Source organism: Engraulis encrasicolus, chromosome 19, assembly GCF_034702125.1.
Source record: "Engraulis encrasicolus isolate BLACKSEA-1 chromosome 19, IST_EnEncr_1.0, whole genome shotgun sequence".
Classification (NCBI taxonomy): domain Eukaryota; kingdom Metazoa; phylum Chordata; class Actinopteri; order Clupeiformes; family Engraulidae; genus Engraulis; species Engraulis encrasicolus.
The window spans coordinates 19,852,465-19,875,246 of NC_085875.1; the positions used below are offsets into that span (position 1 = coordinate 19,852,465).

The following is a 22,782-nucleotide window of genomic DNA, read 5'->3' on the forward strand; positions in this document are numbered from 1 at the left end:
ACACACACACACACACACACACACACACACACACACACACACACACACACACACACACACACACACACACACAGAGAGAGAGAGAGAGAGAGAGAGAGGGAGAGAGAGAGTGAGAGAGAGAGTTCTATATTCTATAGTCAATGCTTCCTGTTCCTCTTTAAAGATCACTGAAGAATGTAGTCTAAAGTAAACACTGACAACCTGACCTTTGGAGTTTGCCATGTGGGGTTAACCACCATGCGGCCAGTCCAGAGGGGGAAAAAACATACACCTCCTAAGAATGTGACTACCACACTTCGTGCTTTACCAATAGTTCTCAACCTTTTTGGACAAACGCCCCCTTGACCTCATCATAAGCCTCCCAACGCCCCATTGACCTCATCATAAGCCTGCCAATGCCCCCCTTAGTATTGAGAAATAAAACAGACTATTGCTCCTATTGGGACTATTGGGAACTAAGCCTCTTCCCCACTCAACTGTATCCTTCTATCCTTCCCTTGGGGCTCCCAAATGCCCCCTTTGAGAAACACTATGCTATACATGCTAAAGCACAACACTAAACAACCAGCAGAAGATAGGCCTAGTGTAATTTTATGGTAGGCTATAGTATGAAGAATTGTGGCCAAAACTATGCTGCCCATTCCAAACATTTGATCTTTTCATGAATATTTACCAAGTAATAACTATTTATTGGTCTGGCCAAAGTAGGCCTACAGTACGTTTTGCAGGTAGAGATGTCTATTAGGCCTACTGAATTCAACAGGGTAAACACAGAGACTATCCACCTTTTTATGTATGATGATCATCATTTTTACAGTCAAAATGAATATTTAAAATTGATTATGGTAGAAAACACTTCACCACAATAACGACAACCACACCACAAGTAGTAGGATATAATACAATGGCAATGCTAGGTTTCCAAGAGAAGTTTTAAATGTTGGTATTCAATGAGCATTGGTCTACTCACTACTGTTAAAATGCACACTACGAGGCACGCACGCATGCACATGCACACACACACACACACACACACACACACACACACACACACACACACACACACACACACACACACTCACTCACTCACTCACTCACTCACTCACAAACACACACACACGCGCGTGTGCATGAGCACGCGTATACACACACACACACACACACACACACACACACACACACACACACACACACACACACACAGCTGAGAATGAGTGTGAGCCATCATATCTGCCCTATAAGCACAACAGGGTGGCAGAGGGGAAGATGGCAAAAAAGACTGGTTTCTCTAGCGTTTCTTGAATCTTTTATGATAAGCTTCTGCATTTTCTGACTGCACTGTCTCTATTTTTTCCTTTTCAGGAATAGCGTGCAGATGGCTGATGTAAAGCAAGAGGCCCACCGATGCCTTCACACCCTTGTAACCTCTGACCCTCTTTTTCTCTGCCAAAAATAAACGGAAACGGAACGGAAAGCAATCTCCCAATTTCACTCTGGTGGAAAGGAGGCTTATCTTCTTAGTACAACAAAGTTTTGTGCTTGCCACATGAAAAATATTGTGCAAAACAAGTTTTATATAAAAAAATACTAAATAGCAAATGTGCTGCTTACATCCATTAAGTCGTGTCTTTATTATAGACTACTAACTCCCCCCTAAAATATTGGGGTTTTAATGCCTTTCATCCCTGCATTTCTGTGCAAGACTGTAGCCTAGTAGGCCTATCTGCCACTTGTTTTATTTAACAAAAATAGTGGATGAAAAAATAGTGGATCAAAGTTATAGGCTGCCTTGCTATTGAGACAAGTAATTTGTTCTCAGTCTTCCAAAATATTCAGGCTCAAGGCTATTATATGCGCATCATGTCATGCGATTACATAGTTTCAATGCTTGATAAATATTTTATGGCATGTGTCTGACCAATGTATAGCAGCTAAGCTCAAATGCCTGCCGTTAGTTACACGAGGATTGAAATTTGCCTCCTCACCGTTCGGCTTCTCTTGCCTGGCGCCTGTCTTCCTCGTTATCTTCCCTCCCCTCAAGTTCGATGTGCTCTGCGCTCTGAGCTCAGTGCGGGAGACGGCATAGCTAAACATGGCGTCGGACGGAATGATTTTAACAAACCACGACCACCAAATTCGAGTCGGAATTCTTACGGGTAAGTGCCCAAATGTGTATTAATAGTACCGATAAGTCTTGTTTAACGCTCTGGCCAGTTTGCGTTATTTGTCACTGCTGCGTGTTGTCGCGCTGGTTTGAACTGTCAACCCAGCTGTTTCTCCGACGCGCTCTCTGCCTGACAGGCAGCAGGCTTGTACCATAGCCGCGTTCCTCGACTCGATTCAGGCGACGTTTCTGCAAACCTCCGTTCAATCAATGCATCTTCTTTTGGTGACTGATATTTTTTCTCCACACCGGAGGTTCAAAATTCACCGTCCAGTTGCGATATATTTGTCAACGCTCTGTTGCACATTTCATTTCTCGCTGTCAGGAAAACAGTTTTGTATGATGAATAATTCATACATTGTACGCACATCGAACCGCTAACCAAAGCCATGCAGGCTATGATTAGTCCAATCCAGGCTTGTAGATACCCGAATACATAAATGATTGCTGTAGTATACCCCCACAGGTCAATCATCAAACAGAAGATGGTATTTCGTGGTTTTGTGAAAATGCAATGCAATATGAAAACGTCGCCTGGCATCCCTTGGTGGTGCAAAATTGACCTGTTTTGTCATTTGCTCTCGGTTGACGCTATTTAGACATGCTACATTTTAAATGCTTTCCCTCGCCTCGGCTGTTCAAATTTTGGTTGTGTGCATGGCTGTAGGCTACCAGAGAGAGGGAGACAACGTTTTGGAACTGCTCGCTGCATATGGATCAGAGTCACTGTTTGTCACCGAGAGCCCAACTGCCTCGTTGAAAACGATCTACATAGATCCCCTGCCTCTTTTTCTCAGACGCTTCTGACAGCCTATGAAAATTGGTTCTCACAGGTCTTTTCGCTTGATAATGATGGCAAGTCGTGACACTGAGTATTTAGTTGGTAGATATCCCCAGTGCTTCAACGCGGCGACCAGATTTTTTTTTTGCTTGCCTTGTCAGGAGACGCTTATGATTTGACGGTGGTATATTAACATTATTATCATTATTATTATTGCAAATTGCATAGCTGTGCTTGTACTGTTGTCTTGTGGGAATTTATCCCAAAAAAGAAATGTAACCTACCTGGGAACCCCCTCCCCCACTATCACATTAGGCTCACGCTCTCTCCCACACACGCAAACACACAGACGCACACACACACACGCGCACACCTCTGTGTGTGCGATAATATTGCAGGCGGACTGGCTGCTGCTGTCCACAGACTTAAGGTGCTGAAACACGTTTAGCTGCTGCTGTCCGATGCTGCTGCTGCTCACGTGTAGCCTACTGAAGTGGTGACTCCCCTAGCTTTGAAACGGAGGGGTGGAGGGAAGAGAAGAGAAGGGAGGATGAGGAGAGAGGGGTTGTATGGTGGTTTGATGGGATTCCCGCGGACACTGAAAACAGCCCTTTTGATATGAAGACATCAGCTGATGCGCTGTTAGTCACACCACACCGCCGAGAGCCGCCCCCCCATTCCGCCTCGCCTTCTTTTTTCCGCGTCTGTTTGATCGGTTAGTACGGTCGCTCCGCTGTGTGCTGACATTTCGTGGAAGCAGCTGCTGCTTGCGCGCGCACGGGCTCGTGAGCGTGCATTTGAGTATTGGTGTAGCCTATCTGTGTGTGTCTGTGTGTGTTCGTGGTGCAGGCTAGTTGGCGGGTGTGGAAGAGAGGAGAATGTTTATTTTTTTATTTTTTAAATTATTATTATTTTTAGAACAAACGTCTATCGTAATGAAACTGACACCGTGAAAATAATTAAAAGAATTCGGACCGGTGATAATTTTAGACTGCGAATTCGAAATGTCTGCCTGGACAGCTGAGAACCACGCGCCTCTGGCTTTGGTTTAAGGGGGATTTTTTGGTATTGCCTCTAAGGGAAAGTAGCCAATTTGATGAATTGTCTTGGTTGGTGCATGTGGGAAACCTGCTCCTTGGTACAATTGTCTCATCTTGGCCTTCCCAAAACAGTGTACTAATCCAGCACCCATGAGCCCGGCTGCATGTCATTCAGTCCTCAATTTTTTGTATTCATTTTTGCAGAGATTTGTTTTCAGTTTCCCCAAAATGAATACACCACTAGGCCTACAGATAATCTTTATGACATGCTGAGGTCTAAAACACTAGTGTTCCCTAGTCTAAAGCCCACACTACTGTCTCAGTGACATACCTATGTTTATGTCTGTATATGTATGACCCCCCCCCTCCAACACACATACACACACACACACACACACACACACACACACACACACACACACACACACACACACACATACTCACACACATACTCATCTCGGTCCATAGCACAAAGGACGGTTCCGTCTACACAGCCTTATTTTTTCGTTGCTACAGAGAGTGGCTGGCTATATCTTCTCCACAGGAGTGACCTCAGAACTAAACTGCAGACTCTCATTCAAATGCTGGTCAGAGATGTGGGGGCGGAACTCCAAACAGTCAGGCAGAGGAAATACAGAGGGAGAAAAGTATGAATTGTCAAATGCGTTGTCAGTCTGAGAAACTGAGGAGGAGAAAAAAAAGTCTGTCTGCTTGGACTCAATTGGATTTACTTTTTACTGCCTTTTTTATTTGTTTGTTTTTCAAACCGCCTTTGCACAGAATGGGAATGACTTTACTGAATAAGTCCTTGGCTGTCTACCTGGCCAAATATGAGTTGTGAACAAACTGATAATTAGTAGGAAATGTATAACTATTATTGTTCTGTGACTGTCTCCGCAGATTATTTTCTTGAGACCTCATAAGTAAAAATGCATGTGTAAAAAGGACAGGGATTGGTTAAAATCACATTGTGGTTGGGATTGTTTTTTGGCAGTACATTTACCAGAATGTATTTTGTGCAGAAACCGAAAATGGATGACTCCGTTGGTTATGCATGAGAACCAGATTACACCACAAAAGAGTGATTTCGATTCTAATCTGACAGTGTACATTTCAGAAGTGTGTGTGTGCGTGCGCGTGTGTGCGTGTGTGTGTGTGTGTGTGTGTGTACATGAAAAGGGGGATCTTCTCCATTTTCCACCATTTTGAATTCCCAGAAATAGACTTTTCCGCTACAAAGTGTACTGTACTTTGGTCTTAATAGTAAATAGTAGCTTGTTATTTAGCTAGCTTCATGGTTCCAGTCAAGTTGGCATATAAGCTTCATCTACTGGCTGCTTGCATGATGTAGGGTTCCTCATGATGGTGATTTGAACATCATGTAGCCTATTTCCTTCAAAGCAAACCCTCAGCTATGTTTTGAATCTTAATAGAATGGTGATCTTGTTCTTTTTTTCTCTTTCATTGTTTGGAGCGAACAACGCATTTTCTTTAGGAGAGTGAACCTGAAGACGCACTGGGCAAAATGCGTTGCTCATTCCAAAAACAAAGAGAAGAAAACAGTAGGCCTATCGAGTGTGCAGTGGACAGGTGCAGTGGACCTGCACCTGGACAACTGAAAGGTTGTGCACAAGGACTTCCAGGTGCTTAAAATGGTGATCTCCTTCTGATAGTGGCAAAAAGTGGGGGACCACTATTAGAAGCAAGATGGAGATTGAGCTTGACTTTTCTTTCTTTTTTTTTTAAATGTAGGGGCATTTAAAAAAAAAAAATTAATATAAAGGTCTTTTATACCTTTACAGTTGAAGTTGGTGACAGGAAGCGAATGGGACAGAGAGACAGGGGAGGATCGGGAAATGACCCCGGTCGGACTCGAACCGGGGTCCCCGTTGGTGGGCATGCAAGCCCAAATGTGGGGGGCTTAGCGCGCTGCGCCACAGCGCCCCCCTGTAGGGGCATTTTTGCATTTTATTTCGATAGGAAGGTATAAGAGGCTACAGGAAGTGAATGGGAGAGAGAGATGGGGGGAGGATCTGCAAATGACCCGGGCCAGAATCGAACCCAGATTGCCGGCGCAGCAACCCAGTGCCTTACCGTTGACTGAGTAATTCCACTGTTTTGAGAAACAGACTCGTGTCCCGACTGATAGTTTAACAGTTTGCTTCTCAGCATTTTATAATCCATGCATCTGGTGTCCGGATCTGACAGTACGATCTCCAGATTTTAGCAGTTGCACTTTAGCTGTTAGCTTAGCGCAAATCATTGAATCTGATCAGACCAGATGGCCGCCAAGCTAAACCCCATGTTATTTGGCCTTATCTGGAGAGCAGCTGGTGGTAAAACAGTATTAATTCAACTGGATATTTTAAACCAGGCTGAGGAGCCTATTCTTAACCAAGTGGAGTGTGTCCGTCGTTAGATTTTTATGTTTAAAATTTCTGTTTCAGTGTATTAGCCTAAAGCTGAATGTCAATTTAAGAAGGTCACAGGTTGGACTCCATGACAGAAATTAACATTTGAATAAATAAGCTGTAAAACAGATAAAAAGGTAACCAGAGACTAAAGAACTTCACAAATTGGCTTCTGGGCTCTGAATTACAGTAACATTACCTTGGGGATGTCAGTGACTTGGAAAGCCACACTGGTAACGCACTTGATGTGAATGACACTTAAGAGTGTCATTTTGGATCCTAACATGTTAAGTTAAGTTTTTTATGGTGTGGTGTTGACGCATAGACAATAGACAATTTTATGTGTGCTGGGAAAAAAACACCCAAAATGCTGTGGCAGAGGGGGGTTGTATGATTCGAAAATGGCTGGCATCCAGTGAGTTCACAGCACATGCAATGATCAAGTAAATGTATAACCAGGTGAATGGTAAATGAATGACCACATCTCGCAACTGTGTTGCAACACTGAAGGCATGTGGTCTACACACATGGACTGGGACCTGAAGTGGCCCAGTGAATAAAGGCCAAAGGGGGCAAAGTCACTGCAGTGCCGCCTACAATGAAATTTACATTGTGGGATTTTCAGAAGTGTTCCAACATGTTCGTGTGTGTGTGTGTGTGTGTGTGTGTGTGTGTGTGTGTGTGTGTGTGTGTGTGTGTGTGTGTGTGTGTGTGTGTGTGTGTGTGTGTGTGTGTGTGTGTGTGTGTGTGTGTGTGTGTGTGTGTGTGTGTGTTTGAAGCACACATGTAGTATGTTACCTGATGTTAACATGCTTTTTGTGTGAGCCACTGTCTGCGTGGGTACATCAAAGTCCTTGTGTCTGTGTGGAAGTGCGAGCATGTAGATATATCTGTGTGTGATGAATCATGACTTGACACTGACATCTGTGGCTTGCCCATATGGCCATGCGAGTACAACAATCGTGTCATAAAGTGGGAAGTGTCACTTCTCGAATATGCAGACAGTTAAAGCATAGGTTAGGCTACTTTAACATAAATTGGTAAACAAAATGATATTGATATTTTGTAGGATAATGGCGAGGATGAAAATCAAAAAGAAAAAAAAAATCATCTCGCTATCTTCCTTTTCTCTCTTGCTGCTCTCAACATCCCAATTCAGAGACACCAGCATCAAAGGCTCCTTCAGGGCCCTTGCCAGCACTGTGTGTGTGTGTGTGTGTGTGTGTGTGTGTGTGTGTGTGTGTGTGTGTGTGTGTGTGTGTGTGTGTGTGTGTGTGTGTGTGTGTGTGTGTGTGTGTGTGTGTGTGTGAGAGAGAGAGAGGAAGGGAATGAGAGAGAGAGAGGAAGGGTATGAGAGAGAGAGAGGAAGGGTATGAGAGAGAGAGGGAGGGAGAGAGTAGGAGAGAGAGGAAAGCAAGGAGAGGGGAGAAAGAGGGAGGGAGTGTGTGTGTGTGTGTGTGTGTGTGTGTGAGAGAGAGAGTCTTACCAGCCTGTCAGAGGCTGTCTCAGTGCTGTTCAAAGTGCTGATCACATCCAGTCGCTGCTACACCTCTCTCTCTCTCTCTCTCTCTCTCTCTCTCTCTCTCTCTCTCTCTCTCTCTCTCTCTCTCTCTCTCTCTCTCTCTCTCTCTCTCTCTCTCTCACAAGCAATCGTTCAGGCGCACACACTCCACTGTTTCGCTCCTCTTTTTTTTCCTTTTGCAGTACAGCTGGAGCGCTTGAAAGAACAAATTAAAGTCAGGTAGCTGCCTGTCACCATGTTCTCTGCTCTCCTCTCCTATCCGCATCTCTCCTTTCCTCTCTTCTCCTCTCCTCTCCTCCTTTTCTTTCCTTTTCTTTTCTTTTCCTCTTCTCTTCTCTTCTCTTCCTTTGTAGTATCGCCTGGAGAGGAGGAGCAAAGCAGGCCTGTGGCCAAGGGACAACAAATCACTGTGTGTGTGTGTGTGTGTGTGTGTGTGTGTGTGTGTGTGTGTGTGTGTGTGTGTGTGTGTGTGTGTGTGTGTGTGTGTGTCTGTGTGTGTGTGTGTGTGTTGAACGTATGGATACAAATGTGCAGATAGTGTGTTAATGGAAGGTTTGATTCTGAAAGTGTGTAACAACTTCCTAAACATCCTCCCAATGGCTGTTTGAGTATACTTTTAGAGTTGCCCTCATAATTAAGTTGACTTTCCCATATCAAAAAGACATACATTTATGTTGTGTTGAAATGTAGATTTGTAAGGGCAGCAACAAAAAATGTTTACTAATATAGGTAACATGGTGATGATGAAGAATTGCCATAAAATCATGGCGAAAAGGAAGAATGATAGCGAGCGCTCTGAGTCTTCTCTCCAGATAAACAAATAAAGGGTTTTTAACATAACGGACCTTGACTCGAAGGAGAGTGCTTTGGATTGAACAAGTATGCCATAAAATCATGTCAGATTTTGTTGAGGTCCCAAAACCAAATGATGCAACCGGATTGCAAGCAAATGGAAATCAATTAACTCCACATTCGGGTGCCATTTTCTTTTTTGCCATTGCCATCAATACACCCACAGACACCCTTGATAAGATTGATGTTCTACATTTTTATGACCATGCAAGCCTGACTACACTAGCAAGTAAGTCATGGATGAGCTAGATAAGCAATATCAACTTGGTGAACCTGTAAGCCTTAATATTATAGGGCCTGCTTGGCAGAGGCAATGTACTTCAAAAGACTCTACTGCATTCCTGTGATGGAGACTCCCACTCCCACTTTTGATTTTTTTTTGTGACAGAAGGATTTTTACGCGAAACGTCACATACAACAAAAAAATAGTGGGAGCAAAAAAAATCCTGGTTGAAGCTGACTTCATTTGGACATTTTGCTGTCCTGCTCCTAGGTCAGATTTTAGGATGTGCTGGCTTTAATCTACTTCGACTGCCAGTTTCAGGCAGAAAACAGTATCGTCAAATCTATGCCATTGGATCTTTGGATGTAACTTACACCTGCTTTGAATGCATTGAAATGTTCAGGGTTCAAAGTTAAACGTGTCTGATGTCATGTAAAAAGGGCCCATTGCCATCGTTTTACAGCACTCTGTATTTTGGGCTTGTGGTTCAGCCACAGCCATGGCTGTTTCAAGTGGGTCAAGGGCTCTCCTGGGGGACAGTGGAGGGTAAACCTCACCTCGGCCTGGTCTCCTTCCTGCATGTGCCACCTGGCCTGGCCTGCTGAGTTTTCTGGGCCTATGATGTTGGTACTGGCTGAATGCGTTTGTCAATAGTGTCATTGCTAAGTAAATTAGCAACTTACTTGGTTGCAATGCAATATCCCATTGGCACTACTATATTGCTATGGGCTACGTATATGGGTGATTTCATGTGAAATCCGACACTTTGGGACCCACCGGCACAGATTTTAATAAAACTTGCAGAAACGGACTGAGAAAGGTTTAATTGAGAGGGTAGGACACTATACATTCATCCTTGATTATGTCAGTCAATTTAAGCCACAAAGCAATTTGATGTTGTTTGAAAGCTCTCTCCTGGCTCCGCAAATTACACAAACAACATGGAACACAACAGTCATCCGAATATAAGGTGGAGCCAACGCATGCTCTCCCAGACCCTGTAGTGGAGCTCACGGGCAAGAGCCAGGCAAGTGTCACGATACTGCCTCCTTGCACCACGATACAGCATCCTCACTCTGTGTATCACGGTTTCTCGGTTCAATACAATATTGTTACAGCCCTACTGTGTATTTATCCAGTCTGGTGGTCCTTCAGCTTCCACACTGAGCAGTGAGCCTACCTCTTGACCCGGCCGGCCCCTCCGTGACCGAGAAAGCTTGTATGGGTACTGCAGGTCCTGAATGTTTGTGGTGAAGGTACCTCTTATTGCCCTTAAATGCCACTTCCTCCAAATGGGATCCCTAAGTGGTTCCCAGCAGACGCAGAAGAGCTGTACTCACTCAGGCAGTGCTCACTCGCTCCAATATGGACAGAACAGGTTACATTGACCTCACCCAATCAGAACATTTCCCTTCCACTCCTCCTTCTTCTCCTTCTCCTTCTCCTCTTTCTCTCTCTCTCTCTCTCTCTCTCTCTCTCTCTCTCTCTCTCTCTCTCTCTCTCTCTCTCTCTCCCTCTCTCTACCTCTGTTTATGTGTGTTTCTCTCTCTCTATCACATTTTAAGCAGAGGCCCATAAAACCCTCTCTCTCAGGCCACACACTGGACACAAGTGAATAATGAGATTACGAACCTGGCTGCCAGACTTTCAGGAATGGGGGGATAGGGGGCAGGGGTGGGGGTGGTGGTGGAGGGGGGGTGGAGGTGGAGGGGGGGTGGGGGAGAGAAAGGCCCTGTCACTGAAAAGACATGGGCGGCTGCCAGGGCGCAGTCCCAAGCCTTAAGTCAACAGCCCAGAGAGGATGGAGGGGGATAGCTCGGAGCTGATATGACTTAATGAAAGATGGTTCCAGGAGTGGAGTAGCCGGGCTACGTTCCTGAGATCAATCACGGCTGTGATCAGACGCCGATTATGTATAAAACAACTGAATGGAAAGAGGGTGGAGCAGGTGGGAGGGGGGGGAACCCCTCACCTTCCCCCAACTCACGGTTGGGTGGCAAAGCAGCTGGGTGGCAAATAGCAGACCTAGACCCTCTTTTCGAATGTGTCATTGCTGTTCAGTTACCAACTTAGAAGGTTGTCTAAAGGAAATGGCATTGTAACCGAGTAAGTTGCCTACCAGAATGGTGCCGGGTCAAAGACGAAACGGGGTTTTCAGGACTCAAAAAAATAAAACTGTTCTCTGACACCGTTCTTCAACTTTTTTGGGTACATTGGCGTGTAGAGTGATTAAGTAAGTTATTTTCTGTTCAGAAAATAGTAAGAAACATGCATTTTTTTTACCCAATTTTTACCCATAAAATGTCATTCAGTGTAATACGGCGTTAAACAGTTGGTAATGCAAAAAACATATGGATGACGTTAAAAAACTGAAATAAGCTACATAACATAGTAAAGGGCTATATTTAAGGTCTTCATCATACCTAAAATTTTCTAGTAAAAGGCGTTTGGCGTTTGGCATTTTTTGCAGTGTTTGTAGTCTTTCACCAAGTGCATTTTACCCATTTGGCTTTAAGAGGTTTTTCCACCGAAGACAAAATCTGTTTAAAATACACAATTATTCACTTGTTGTATGCCCCCGCATGTGTTGTGCTAAACAAATAAGTTTCGTAAGAATTTGACTTTATTTTCACATAAAAATGTGCATTTCACTGAATGACCACAACTATTACACTGAATGACGCCTTGGCAAAAAAGCCTAAACAGCTACTTTTCATTGCTATCATATTGTTACCATCATACTACAGTACTCAACGTCCTGAATGAGTGACAACAGAAATAAATGTTGTCAAATAATTGGTATTTTCCTTTTGGGGCATTAAAACATGTTTTGAAGAACTTCCAAGATCACAAGCTTAGAGATAGGCTACTACTTAGGCCTAAAACAATAAAAAACGTAGGCCTAAAACAATAAAAAAGAAATAACTGTCTGTTAACCTGCATATTTCAGGGATTGTGACTTAGGGTGTTCTGATAATTCATGTACAACTTCCAAAATCCCAGAATCGACCCAGTAATATGGTTGCTACATGGTAGGCTTAATAACAAGGTTATAATGGTAATGATAACAATAAAAGTCATAATTTCAAGTAATATCATCATATTATTGTATCTTATAATAATATTTGCTACTTATATTGCCGTTTTGATTCTTAATATACAATTATGAACTGATTACACTGAGTGAAATGGCCCTTACACTGCATGTCACTGAATGACATCTCTTACACTGAAGGACGACCAAATACTTTTCACCTTATCTTTACCTTTTTACAAGCACATAGTTAGCCACCTACTTAAAACAATGACTTTGACCCACAATGTTTACTATGTCTTTTTAGAAAATATGCTTGTTTGGATGAATATCTGAGTATAAAAGTATTTTTTGACATTTCATTGAATGACATCTGTTTTTGTGGACGCTGTTACCACAAGATAAAAATACAGAATTTTCAACTATTGAAGAACAAGACTCTCCCTTTGCATCATCACTCAAGGGGTCCCCAAGGGTCCTTTTGATGATGTCACATATTGTTGTGTGACTATCACTTTTTATTACGATTTAAAAGCACCATGTTGATCTTATTACACTAAATGATATCTAAGGAATTGAAAATCTGGGCAAGTCCCCAGATGATTTGAATATCAAAACAAAATGTTAATGAAACGTGCTTTTAATACAATAACAAGAACACTTCTAGAATTATGCCCAGAGAGTGAAAAAAGAATTTTGTTTGTCATTTTGCATAATTATTCAAGGATGTATTGGTGATTTTTAAGTTCGGATCATTACACTGAATAACATTTTTGCACTTTATGAGATTATTTCACACATACATTGACAATTACTTTTCTTTAAATGTTAATGAAATGAGAAACCAGACTATGCTGTTTATCAGCATAATATTCAAAATTCATTTATTTACTTTTTTGATAGTTAAATGAGTGCGGAACAAAAAAAAAGTCACGTCTCGTCTTTGACCCTGCAAGTGCCCGTTTCAATGCCAGTCACCTTCGCAACTTAAGTGCTTTGCTTACCTGCAAACCTCGCACAAACGTTTCCACATGTGACTGTGAGTTAGCCGGATGGATCTTATGCCTTCCATGATTGTCCTCAGTTTGCAGAGAGAAAAACGAGTTTTTGTACTTTCTGGTATTACACAGTTCAATAAAGACGCTTTTGCACACCTCTGTAGTTGGGCAGGTGCGTAGGATGTTATCCCAGCCGGGTTGTCAGTCAAGTTACCTGAAGAAGGTCGGATGACCGAAACGTTGTATTAAAGTTTGTTGGTGGAATGGACAGTGTGCGGGATTTCTTTTCACTTGACTGGTATTACACAGTGCCACTTTAAGTGTAATCACACACAGCACAAACAGTTTTTGACTGCTGGTATACTGTAGTTCTAGCTGTCCAGAGGAAACTTTACTCGAGCTCAATCTGGTCCTGTGTTGACATGGGAGCATGATATTGCCTTCTCTCTCTCTCTCTCTCTCTCTCTCTCTCTCTCTCTCTCTCTCTCTCTCTCTCTCTCTCTCTCTCTCTCTCTCTCTCTCTCTCTCTCTCTCTCTCTCTCTGACATTCATGATGTGCCCAAGTGTGTCTTGTCATCAGGTGGCATTGAATGGAGCCGGAGCCAGTGCAGGCCCAGAGCAGGCCCAGACGGCCCTCCCTGTCCTGTCCTGCCTTGTCTGCCACACTACGTTGGCTATTCATAAAGCCTAATCTCTCTCTCTCTTTCTCTCTCTCTCTCTCTGTCTCTCTCTCTCTCTCTCTCTCTCTCTGTCTCTCTCTCTCTCTCTCTCTCTCTCTCTCTCTCTCTCTCTCTCTCTCTCTCTCTCCCTCTCCCTCTCCCTCTTCCTTAGAGCCCTGGCAGCAGAGCAGGGGTTCCCCCTTCGGTGGCTGTAGTAGCGGTGGCAGTGGTTGTATATTTAGAGCGCGGAGAGCCGTGATCTGTAGCGAGTGTGGTGAACCCAAGTTGGGCTGGGCTGGGCTGGGCTGGGCTGGGATCAGATCAGACAGATGCTGTGCATGCTCCTGTGCCCAGTGTTGAAGAAACAGATGTAGGGAGGGTGGGGATTTGAAAGAAAGAGAGAGAGGGAGGGAGGGAGGGAGGAAGAGAGAGGAGGAGGAGGAGGAGGTGGAGAAAGAGATACTTCTGAAATTCTGAGAGGAGAGGAGGCGGAGGAGGAGGAGGAGGAGGAGGAGAGATGCACTGTGTTCCTATGTCAATGGAGGGTGGAGTGGGACAGGGGGGAGGGTGCTCTTGTTCATTGCAACAGAAGAGGGAGTGGAGGGAGAGAAGAGAGAAAGGGAGAAGGGAGAGAGCAGTGGGCACTGGAGGATGCATCTCATTCATTCCACACCCTTGATGGGCAGCGAAGAGAGGTGGTGAGACATCTGAAGGGGGGAAGAGAGAGAGATCAAGACAGGGTGAAGGATTGAAATGGAGAGAGAGAGAGAGAGAGAGAGAGAGAGAGAGAGAGAGAGAGAGAGAGAGAGAGAGAGAGAGAGAGAGAGAGAGAGAGAGAGAGAGAGAGAGAGAGAGAGAGAGAGAGAGAGAGAGAGAGAGAAAAGGAGAGAGAGATGAATAAAGACAGTGAAGGATGGAGAGACTGAGTGCAAGGGCTGCATTCTGTATAGCTCCAGGCAACGTGTATTCCCCATACAGTACTACAATGGGACTGTGTGTGTGTGTGTGTGTTGTGCATGTGTGCTGCTCGAATGCTCTGTCATTAAGCCTCACGTGCGGAAGGTCCCCGGTCCCTATCCATTACTGTGATTCCCATTCATCCCAGCTTCTTACCCTCGCTCAGGGAGCTTAGGTCATTATGACACACACACACACACACACACACACACACACACACACACACACACACACACACACACACACACACACACACACACACACACACACACACACACACACACACACACTGCCATTGATGTATGCTCTCAAGGCAGGAAATACCCTCCCTGGAGTAGAGCAGTGTGTCCCCCATCGCTTGCGCGCGCACACACACACACACACACACACACACACACACACACACACACATGCATGCAGGCTCTCTCTCGCTCTCATACACTCATAAACACACACACACACACACACACACACACACACACACACACACACACACACACACACACACACACACACACACACACACACACACACACACACACACACACACACACAGCTATTTGTATTTAGGTCTTTAGTCCACCGTGAATGTGTTTGTGAGATGTAGTGGGCTAGTTGGCCGGGTTGGCTGGTGTCTTTAATGTGCTATGAAAGTGGTGCGAACATCTGGCTGTTAGCCACCAGGGCTAATGCACACAGATAGGCTAGGCTAGCCCTATCAAGGTCAACTCCCATAGTGACGTTTTATATTACTCATTCCTGTGTGTGTGTGTGTGTGTGTGTGTGTGTGTGTGTGTGTGTGTGTGTGTGTGTGTGTGTGTGTGTGTGTGTGTGTGTGTGTGTGTGTGTGTGTGTGTGTGTGTGTGTGTGTGTGTGTGTGTGTGTGTGTGTGAGTGAGGGAGAGAGAGAGAGAGAGAAAGTGACGGAGAGAATGCAAGGATGGTTTTTGGTGGGAGTGGGGGAGGGTGGATTTACAAGCGTGGGTATGCCGTGCCATGCTGTGCGTATAAAAGATACAGTAACGTAGCTGCAGCAGTGGGCTGATAAGTGGATGCATGACTAGCATTCCATTAGCAGCAGTAGCAGCAGCAGTTGCTAACATGCAGACACGTGCACACTGTCCCAGGGTCAGAGTCAGGGACAGGGACGGGCACAGTCTCCCTGCAGTCGCTCCACAGCCTTCTATACAGTAGTTGTACTGCGTGTAGGCCGGCCAACGAGGGGGGGAGGACAAAGGGGTATGTTGCCCCGGGCCCAGGGAGATTGGGGGCCACATTGTATGTATTGGGTAGGGCGCCCTTTCAGATTATTTTGTCCTGGGCCCAGTGAAAGCTGTCAGCGCCCCTGACCGTGTGATGCTGTGTGAAACAGGGTCAGGATCACAGCCATAGAGGTAGAACATAACATTATATTGGAGTTGACACAGCAATTCGCAACAGCACTGGGAAACGGCACGTGCACCCTCCCATCTTCCTTCAGCCAATGCTAATCAATGGAGAACACGCCCACCTCTGTCAAAAAAATTGACTAAAACTGTGTGAATATGAAGTAACACGTTAATCAAAGTCCAGATTTGAAATGTTAAATATGTTTTATTTGCAATGTTGTGTTTGACGCCTTACTCAAATGGGCTTGAGCAGTCTGGTGGTCCTACAATGAATGCCCCCTCCGACAAGCCCCTCCCCCTTCAAGAAGCGCTTATAATAAATGACTGTGATTTTCGCAATATCATTTGGGCCATGCTGTCACAATTGGGGGTGGGCAATTGCCCAGTCAACCCGCCTCTGGTACTGCCCTTGTACTTGAGCCATGGAGGGGAGTGGAAGAGACACCCCCACACACACACACTCTTTCTTGCTGGTGTAGTATTCCAATCTGAAACCCTGCGATCTGTAAACCATTCGGCCAGTGATGGTTCCCAAACTGGGGGCCAGGACCCCTAGGGGGGTCGAGGAGGTACTGCAGGGTGTTGGGGAGAACTTTTGCAGCTAAAAATGTTTATTTATGGAAATTCAAAATGGCGGATAATGGAGAAGATCCCCCTTTAAGTCCACACAAGTGTTGTACCAGGAGGGGCGACCACATGACTGAAAGAGTTTGGGGGCTCTACTCGACTCTTCTCTAGTCTCGCTGAAGGCCTGGCGTCTGCCGCTGATCACCTCACAAAGACCCAGTGCCTCGCCTCCCATCATCCATCTGTGCTGGCAGCTGAAAGAGACACACACACACACACACACACACACACACACACACACACACACACACACACACACACACACACACACACACACACGATATATACTGTATATGTACGTGCAGTGCACGCTTGTGTGGAGGAAACACACACACACACACACACACACACACAGACACACAATGGATTCATGACTGCTTCATAGAGCTTATGAGCAAGTGTTGCTAATGCTGCAATGCTGCTAATGGTTCTGATGTGAGCTTGTGTGTGTGTGTGGATGTGTGTGCGTGTGCGTGTGTGTGTGACAGAGAGAGATGCTCATAATCCGGACGTGGCGGTAATCTGCCTGTGATCTCTATTCCACAGCCCACTCACTCTTCACGGGCACACGCACGCACGCACGCACGCACGCACGCACGCACACACACACACACACACACACACACACACACACACACACACACACACACACACACACACACACACACACACACACACACACACACAGATGCTCTGTCTCCACGCAGATCAGCTATGCACACACACACACACACACACACACACACACACACACACACACACACACACACACAGATGATCTGTCTCCACGCAGATCAGCTATGCACACACACACACACACACACACACACACACACACACACACACACACACACACACACACACACACACACACACACACACACACACACACACACACACACACACACACACTCTATGCAGATCAGAAGATGCAGTCAGTCGCAGCTCATTGTTAACCACTACACCAGCTTGCACAGGATCTGTTTGGTGTCTTTTTTAAAGTGGAAATCATGTATGCTGCTGCAAGTTTGTTATGCGCGTGTGTGCTTTAGTATGTTCTTTCAATGTCCATTGATACCGATTTGATGGATGACAACCATGTTTAGATTGCTGTGTTAGCAAAAGTCTCAATATTTTCTACATTACATTACAGGGGTTAGACAAAAACTGAAACACCTGTCATTTTAGTGTGTGTAGTTTCATGGCTAAATTGGACCAGCTTGCTGGCCAATCTTCATACGTATAAATGGCCATCCGTGTTAGGGATGCAAATTATCGATTAATTCATTTATCATTAGTTGATAGCCTTATTGATCGACTTACGATTAATTGATAAGTGGCATTTTCCCCCCGAAATCTCAATGTTTCACGAAAAAAAACTACTAAATCTAAAAAAAAATATTGAAAATTGAGATAAAATACCACATTTAAATTAATTCTATTTCAATTCTTTAATCCAAAGGTGATTTAAATATTCCCACTATTCACACCCCTCTTACACACTCTTCATATGCCCATTTCACCTGGGTCTCCTGTCAGTTGAATTGTCGATTAATTGCGATTAATGTTTTTTAATCGATTAATGCATTATTAATCGATTAATCGTTTGCATCCCTAATCCGTGTACTTTGTTCGTGAATGACCAGTCCGCCCCTTTTCGGGGGAAAACAAACCGAATGTCTCATTAACTTAAATGCAACATGGGCTAGCCTAGATTAACACCGTCCATGGTTCAGCCACGACTGTTTGGCTATATTATTTGAGCAGCTGACAACACAACACGTTTTCGGCATGTTGAGCGTGAACAACGCTTGTCTACAGGTCCTTGTCTTTTGTTTATTTTTTCCCAACACCACCATTTGACTTTGGCTTATCCCCCAATATTTCCCCCCAAAAAGGGGCGTAACGCACATGACACGTCACGCCATTTATACGTATTAATTGCATATTGCACCAGTAACAGCACAGTGCGAAGGTTCAAGTGGCAGGGTAAGAGCACTGTTTTGCTCAAAATATTGCAATGCACACAACATTATAGGTGACATATCATAGTTCAAAAGTGGACCAGTTGTTGGTGCACGTCTTGCTGGCGCATTTTTGACCAAGACAGCAAGTGTTTGTGATGTATCAAGAGCCACAGTATCCAGGGTAATGTCAGCATGCCCTCAAGAAGGACAGGCCACATCCAGGTGGAATAACTGTGGATGCAAGAGGAAGCTGCCAGCCTGGATTGTATAAAAAAACATAAAACCAAGCTGCCCAAATCACAGCAGAATTAAATGTGCACCTCAACTCTCCCGTTTTCATCAGAACTGTCCATTGGAGCTCCACAGGGTCAATATACACGGGCGGGTATTGATATTGTTGTGGTCTAAAATCAGGTGTTTCAGTTTTTTGTCTAACCCCTGTACATTACAATTAGCTAATGCTTTTATCCAAAGTGATTGACAGTTATTTACAGGGTACTGATTACAGTCCCTGGAACAGTGTAGGGTTAGGTGTCTTGCTCAAGGTAACTTTGCCTTTGATGGAGGTGTAGGGGAGAATTAAGGATGGGACTCGAACCTGCAACCCTGTGATCTAGAGACTAACTCTCAAACCATTAGACTACAGCTGCCCCATGTGTGGTGCATTGTAGAAGGGAAATCTGGCAAACTCCCTTTTACTATTTCTCCCAAGGATTTGCACAAGACACCTCAAATAACTTCCTGCCTCCTATCCTGTCAGTGTCTATCAGTTGACTGTGACAGTATTAGCTTGCACAATTGTGCTGAAAACGGAAACCTATCCGGGGTACGTTTTGCCCTTCTTCTAAAAGCCTACGCCTATATTTGGACATTGTGGTTTCCTCTTTTTTTTTGGCTAGGGTTTCGGTTTCGGATATTGGGGTGGACAGACTGACACAAGAAGTTACATGAACGCTAAAGGACGGTTTAAAAGGCGTGGGTTCTATTCTATAGTGAAGCAACTCCCGGGGTTGGGACTAGACCGGGAAACCTGAAGAAAATCCCCAATTCCCATTCATATCTATGAACTGTATCCAAAGCACTCTCCTTTGAGTCAAGGTAGTTGAAGTATTAAAAACCCTTTATTTTACATCGAGGTAAACACCAGGCGTTTTTAACATGTTTACCCCGATGTAAAATAAAGGGTTTTTAATACTTCAACTACCTTGACTCAAAGGAGAGTGCTTTGGATACAGTTCATAAGTCTGTCAAGCCCTAAAAGGAATAACCAGATGCACCCCTTCAACCTGGAGAAAAGACTATAGAGCGCTCGCTATTTTTTCCCATTCATATCTATGGGAGACTTGAGCCAATGCATCTCCTTGCCAATTCTTGTCGAGTCTACTCTATTTCGGGCAAACGGCAGTTTCTTGTGTGTTTCAAACTAGCCAGATGTTCTTTTTGGGCTGAGCCTTCATTTAATTTAAATTGTTTAAATGACCAATGAACATTGTTGACTTGATTGACAGTTAGAATTCTTTTAGAATTTTTTTGATTGACTGTCAAACGCAACCACCGTCCTATCAGCGTTCGTTGTCAGCGATGCTAAGGAACGAATGCGGACATTTAGGACGGAAGAATCCTCGTTAATCAGTCAAACTTGCTTCAAAGCCTTTGAATGGAGTTCTACAGAACCACTGTGTCCTCTAATATTGAAGTCAATGGTCTGAACTGTGCGGTGCCAGACTAAACTTCTCATGTTATAGTCTGGCTTGCCAGGCTATGGACCTTTTTTATTATTTATTTTAAGCTTTAAAAAACCCTCGGTCAGGCCGGCCTGTGCTAATTACACTTTGGCAGGGGCGTCCAGGCTATAGCTGGTGGTGTGACGTCCGTGGTCCTGTGTGTGTGTGTGTGTGTGTGCCAGACTTGACTCTCAGCCGCGCCATGCTCTCCCCACCGTAACGCTCTCCCCAGGCCGCCCGCGAGTAATTAAACCTCACTGCCAGCCTCCAGGCACACACACACACACACACACACACACACACACACACACACACACACACACACACACACACACACACACACACACACACACACACACACACACACACACACACACACCTCCTCTCATTTTCCTCTTTCCCTCCCACCTACTTCTGTCTTTCCTTCCTCTTCTGCTACTCTCTTTCCCTCCTTCTCTCCTCCTCTATGCTCCTTTTTTGATTATATTACTCTCCTCCTCCCTCCAGTAAATCCCTACACTCATCCCCCTTTACTCTTTGCTTCCACTACGTTTCTCCTCTCCTCTCCTTTCCTTTCCTCTCCTCTCTCTCTCTTCCTCTTGTCCCCATATTTATTCTCCTCTCTTTTCCTCCTCTTTTCTCTCTCCTCCCCCTAGTCTTCAGCCCTCTCTTCTGAGCTCCTTACCTGTCCTCATCATCTCCTCCCTTCTTCTCCCCTCATTACCACTGTGCTACTACACTCTCCTCCTCTCCTCCCCCCATCTCCTCTGGCTCTCCTCTACACTCTTCCCACCTCTTCTCCCTGTGTCTCCTCTCCATCTAGTCTTCTCTCTTCCCCCTCCACCCCACCTCCTCTCCTCCCCTCCCTCTTCTCTTATCTCCTCTTTGCTCCATGGTCCATGCTGTTGGTCCCCCCCATGCTGGAAGTCATCCCTGTACCTCTTGTCATCTGGACATAAATCACAGAGCGCTCTCTCATCACCACTGCCTTCGCTGACACCTCCTGCCAACCTGAGAGAGAGAGAGAGAGATGGAAAGAGAGAGAGATGGAAAGAGAGAAAGACAGTGAGATAAAGGTGGAAAGAGAGAGAGAAAAGACAGAGACAAAGACCGATACAGAGCGAGGGAAATGGAAAGGGAGAGAGGATGAAGGAAGAAAAGAGAGACACGGGACAAGTGCCAGGCAAGAACCATGAGTGGATACTGTTACTCTTTAGGAAATAAGAGATGGGGGGCTACCCTGTATGCCCCACAGGCTTCGATCTTTCATATGCTGCCTGACAGGTTTTAATATCCCAATAGCTTCAATCCTTCAAGTATTTCAAGAATGCTTATTGTGAAATGCATGCAGTGTATGTTGTTCAGGGAAGCTCTGAACCAACCTCAGCCAACCTCAGATTGAAACAGTAAGTTGGATAACAATCACGTATACTACTTGTATCTGCATACGAGTGAATAAATACTAGTATTTCAACCCGCTTTCAAACTTTTTTAATGTGATTTACAAAATGTTAGAATGTTAAAATGTCGATCGGGCCAATCATAATTGTCTTTCTACGTATCAGGTTATCGGAGCCCTCAATGAGCGCGTTCAGGCCCACTGAGAACCGTGCCGGCGCCCGTTACCGCACCTAATCGTGAAGTGGACGTCGTGTTCACGCTGCAGATATTAGCGTTCTCAAACCAGGAAGTTGGTTCACAATGCGAACCGAAAAAATACCTGTTTTTTTCTCTGCGAACCGTGACATGAACACGGTTGGTTCGCAGGTAAGGACTGAAGTGTCGAACGGGCACCGGCACCGGCTCGGTTCTGGTCGGCCTGAAAACAGTAAATGGCGACACGATGGTGGTGAAGGGAGAAATATCGAACTCTGTTGTGGCTAATGCTGGCCCATATCCTGCGGCTAAGCAGTTTGGACCCTACAGGCTTCAGAGTTGCCTGTGAACTGCCCCCATGCATTTGATGTCTCAGGGCCTCCGCACAGCGGTTCCGACAGCACTGCGGCGCACTTCCGACAATTTCGGTTACCCCTGCACACTGGCGCAGACGTGCTATAACAAGGAATGGCCAATTTCATCACAGCAGAGCATGGATAATCAATCGGCGGTGACGACAAAATAGAACTCTCCCGTAATCGGCAGCCGACATCCAGGGACATCGGCGCCAGTGTGCGGGGTTGTATTGAAAACAGTTGAATCGAACATTGGCAGAGCAGCGCTCTGCACTTTGTCAGAAGCGTTGTACGGAGGCCCTAAGTCTGGCTTGTCAGTCTGATGGCCTTTTCAATACAGTATATTCCTTGACTGCTTTGAGTATTGCAGTGCATTACTTCCTAGAGGGTATTACTGACTTAGACGTGGGGTGGGTCATCCGTCCTGTCTTTTAAGTACATTTTCATCTCAGATTAAGACTTTGAAAACGCATTTATTTATTGA

General features: G+C 45.0%; 1 protein-coding gene across 4 annotated transcripts in view; it reads left to right on the forward strand.

Moving 5' to 3' along the window:
• The first annotated feature begins 2,074 nt into the window (after positions 1–2,074).
• The window catches only part of gphna (gephyrin a), a 148,998-nt gene continuing 128,290 nt past the window's right edge, over positions 2,075–22,782 (forward strand). For all 4 annotated transcript variants that reach the window (XM_063183765.1, XM_063183766.1, XM_063183767.1 and 1 more), the window contains exon 1: positions 2,075–2,156. In XM_063183765.1, coding sequence (XP_063039835.1) covers positions 2,093–2,156 — 64 coding nt within the window. In that variant the 5' untranslated portion in view covers positions 2,075–2,092. The remainder of the gene's footprint in view (positions 2,157–22,782) is intronic.